The sequence below is a fragment of the Typopeltis vanoorti genome, chromosome 17 (assembly GCF_054136105.1).
Source record: "Typopeltis vanoorti isolate ZY-2024b chromosome 17, IOZ_Tvanoo_1.0, whole genome shotgun sequence".
In the NCBI taxonomy this organism is placed as follows: Eukaryota; Metazoa; Arthropoda; class Arachnida; order Uropygi; family Thelyphonidae; genus Typopeltis; species Typopeltis vanoorti.
The window spans coordinates 97,957,486-97,961,642 of record NC_143565.1 but is presented as its reverse complement, the minus strand read 5'-3'; the positions used below and the strand labels follow the sequence as shown (position 1 = coordinate 97,961,642).

General features: G+C 34.7%; 1 protein-coding gene across 1 annotated transcript; it reads right to left on the bottom strand.

Moving 5' to 3' along the window:
- Window positions 1–1,842: 1,842 nt before the first annotated feature.
- Window positions 1,843–2,790, bottom strand: LOC150097675 (testis-specific serine/threonine-protein kinase 1-like). Its single transcript, XM_090406972.1, has one exon. The coding sequence runs from the start codon at window positions 2,788–2,790 to the stop codon at window positions 1,843–1,845; it is 948 nt and encodes a 315-aa protein (XP_090263098.1).
- Between the last annotated feature and the right edge of the window lie 1,367 nt (window positions 2,791–4,157).

Here is a 4,157-nt window from a genome sequence, read left to right as displayed (position 1 = left end):
TTGATTTAAATCTGGTGTCAGACTAGGATGTGCATTATTCCCTCTGTTATTCAATATTTATATGGACCACATTATGAGGGAAAGTGGTATTAAACCTGATATCAAAATTTGAGATGTTAATGTGAGCTGTTTGCTTTATGCGGACGATGTTTTACTTCTAAATAAATCCGCTACAAGTCGGCAATATTTCCTAATTAAAATGAATAACTGTTGTAATAGATATGGTATGAAGGTCAGCAATAACAAGACAAAGACAATGAAAATAGGCAGAAGCACTGAAAATATCAACTGCATTGTGAATTAGGGAACTTATAGAACAAGCAAAACATTTCAGTTGCTTAGGCACGATTTTTAGTGAAGATGGTAAATTGATACTGATACTAGTACACTGATATCCAGTAATTAATTATTTCAGAAAAATGTCTACCGGTTCCTATTGACTAGAAAACGTGAATGTAAAAAAAAAAAAAAAAAAAAAAAAAAAAAACATTTATCACATTCTCTTGACATTAAACTAAAAATTCCTATAGTCTAAATTTGGAATGAAATATCACACAGTTAAAATACCAAATTCGTACTGCCATCTGTTTACACTACATTGAAATTAATGCACGGAATTAAAAAAAACAAACAAAATTGTGTGTGTGTTTGTGGGTGGTGGTGGGAAACACCACTAGTATCCAGTAGTTAATTATTTAAGAAAATGTCTGCTGCTACCTGTTAACAAAACGTGAAAAGAAAATGTGAGTGTGTGTGTGTGTGTGTGTGTTTGTGGGGGGTGAGGAGGGGGGGAACACCCACCACTGATATCCAGTAGTTAATTATTTTAGAGAATGTCTAACTGCTACCATGACAAACCCAGAATTCCAATCTGTAATCATTACCCAGAATTCCACACTCGAACCAAAAGACACCACATGACGTCATCAGTAGCTAGGCTCAACAGACCATCACCTAGAATTCCATACTCTAACCATCACCCAGAATTCCATACACTAACCATCACCCAGAATCCACCTCTGCAAATAAACAAAAATCAATAACGTCACTTATCCTTATCTTATCTCTAACCATCACCCAGAATTCCATACGCGAACCAAAAGAATGACGTTACTTTTCTAATCAGCCAATGACGTCACTTCCCCTTATCGTATCTACAACTTGATCTCGTTTAAAGTGACGCCAATACTTCCAGTAGTACAATGGCGCTATGTCAGTGCTTTGTCTGCTGACTAAGTGGAACGTCGGGCCATCCGGTGCATGGAGGGTCTGAGCTAGATGAAAGAGGAATCACGGAAATAGAACGATAGAATGCATAATCAGGTGTGTACGTGCGTGCGTGCGCGAGAAAATATAATGGCGTCTGAATACTTCACATATACTTGTATTCATGGCAGGTTATGTTAATGGACCATTGAGAAAAATTAGATTTATAAGAAATCGGGTTATCCAGCACTAATATGTAAAGGAAGATGTGGTGGATCAGTTTATTATATCCTCATTCTAATAGCAAATCCTCTTCAGCTCTCAGACAGCTTCAACTCCTGGAAATTGACAGAATCGTCTGAGTTGGACTTCCACGATTAGCCTTTTGGACTAACCGTAATAAAAATTCAAACCATAAAAGTCATCATGACTTTTCTAAAAAAACAATAACGTCGTTAGTTAAATTATTGGTAACGTGTGACCTTATTAAAATAATCTAGTCATCAATGTAATCTGAAATGTTTAATAAATATTCTGATGCATGCTTGCTTTTAAGTAAATGAGTATTAGGCCTACATAATCTAGTTATTTTGTTACGTAATTGAAATAATGTCCTCATCTGTCATATTCACGCGATCAAAGCAGAGTACGAGAACTCGCTACCAAATCACTCTGTAGCCATGCAGAATTCTTTATCTTATCCAAAGTGTAACGACTCAGCAAGTCCGGTTCCATTATATTAAGTATCAAGGTTTTAACCCTCTTAGTAAGAGCGTGTTCCACGTCTGGATCGAATTTCCACTTCCTATTTTTCTGTTGCCTTACTAAATTGGAGATGTTGGAATGATCAAAAGGCATCCTGTTGTTTAACATCACATACAAACAAACTCCAGCGCTCCATACATCAGACATGAAACGACTGTAAGGAGTTCCTTGGATTACTTCGGGAGCTGCATATCCCGAACTTCCACAATACGTATCACTCAAAACGCAATGACCGGTTCTTGGATTGACACAATAACACGAAAATCCAAAATCTGCTAACTTGATGTTCATATACTGGTCCAGTAACAGATTATCACACTTGACATCACGGTGAGCAATTCCTTTGTGGTGGCAGTAGTCCAGTGCTTGCACAAGCTCACGAAACCATATTTTAGCCAAATTTTCAGGAATTGGGCCATTTTCTTGCATATATTCAATTAAAGCACCTTTTTCTGCAAGTTCCATGAATATATAAGTTAGAGAACGAATAGTGAAAATGTTCCACACCTTGATTATATTGCTATGTTGAAGTTGGGGCCAAATGGATAACTCTCGAGGCAAGAATTTGTCCAAAAAGATTTGGCTTGCTTTTGAGGTGTCGACGACTTTCACTGCTAGGGGTATTTTCTGTTTTGCTTCTATCTTCTCTGCTAAACAAACTTTAGCGAAGTTTCCTTTGCTAATAAGTTTCCCTATAATGTATCCCTCGTCCTTTAACAATGCATCATTGGATATAATTTGGGGTCCTACATGTTCGTTGCATTTTGTTTTCTTCACTATGTTGATGGATTCGCCTTTTAGTCTTTTGTTATGAGCCATAATAAGTAATTTAGATAGGTGAAATGCCAAAGAGAGAGAGAGAGAGAGAGAGAGAGAAAGAAAGACAAAGAACCGTTACTGTCAAATTTTGTGCGTTAATGATGCTTCATAGTCCCTATAACTAATTTTTGTCTAAACAAAGAGAACAATAAACAAAGATATCACGTTTACGTTTAAACAATGGACGAAAGACTTGTTTGTTGATTTTCTATCTTGGAATTATTTTATTATTTTTTTATTTATTATAATACAAAAAATTATTAAATTTCATTTGAATCATGATGTTGATAGTATGATATTAAATGTGTATGAAATAATGTTGCAGAGAGGGGAAATCTACATCTAATGCTTTGATAATTTTCTTTCCATGGTCATAATTCAGATTTTAATCATATATTAATTTTATTAGTCCTACATTCGTGTTATAATAGCTATTAGGTTGTTATTTAGTAATTAAATGTCTTATAATATAAATTTTGTTTTGTCATTTTCATTACCATCACACGCAGTAAATGTGTAGAATACGTTTATAAAATCATAAACGTGATGAGTTTGGAAAATTTAAATTTTCTGTTAGTTTAAAATTCATCATTTATATTGAGAATGTCTGTTTGAAGTGTCCTTCACTTCGATACTTCAAATCGTAGATGTCATCGTATGTTACGCTTTGGCTCAGGCCTTCACATTTTACCGCGTAAGCTTCCCTAATCGATAATCCCGCGGGATAGATTGGTTGCTTCTTATTTCCGATAGTATCCCATGTCTGTCAAAAGCGTGTGTTCACGGGACCAGTTGTGAATGTGTTGTGAATACGTAATTACAATATGTAATCATAATTTTAATAATAAAAAGGATTGAATTTAAAAAAAAAAATGATTATTGCATATAGTGGAGACTCATCGCAGCAGGTTCGTTTCAAAAATATTAATAATAAACTATCCACATACCTTGTACAATACCTGTCATATTTTGTCTTGAAATATTTTGATTAAAAACATAAGGAAAAAGGACCAAAGCCAGAAAAATTCCGACAATAACCTGCTGCGAACAACTTTTAACCTACTCACAGGTATACTATCTGACAAAATGTACAGCTTTTTTTTTTTTTTCGATTGAACAAAAAATTAGCAGCAAAAAATTCGAGAGGTACAAACACCAATTGCTGTTTGGAAAAATGATTTTGAAAAATTGCGAAAACGTAGAAAAACCAGCCTTCATATGGCTTCGATAGATTATAAAAAAGCGTTTGATTCAGTTCCTCGTAGTTGGATTTTAAAATGCACACAACTATTTGGTATTAGCGAAACCGCGCAAAAATTCTTGCAAACCAGCACAAAAATTGGAAAACAATGTTAGTTCTGAATAGA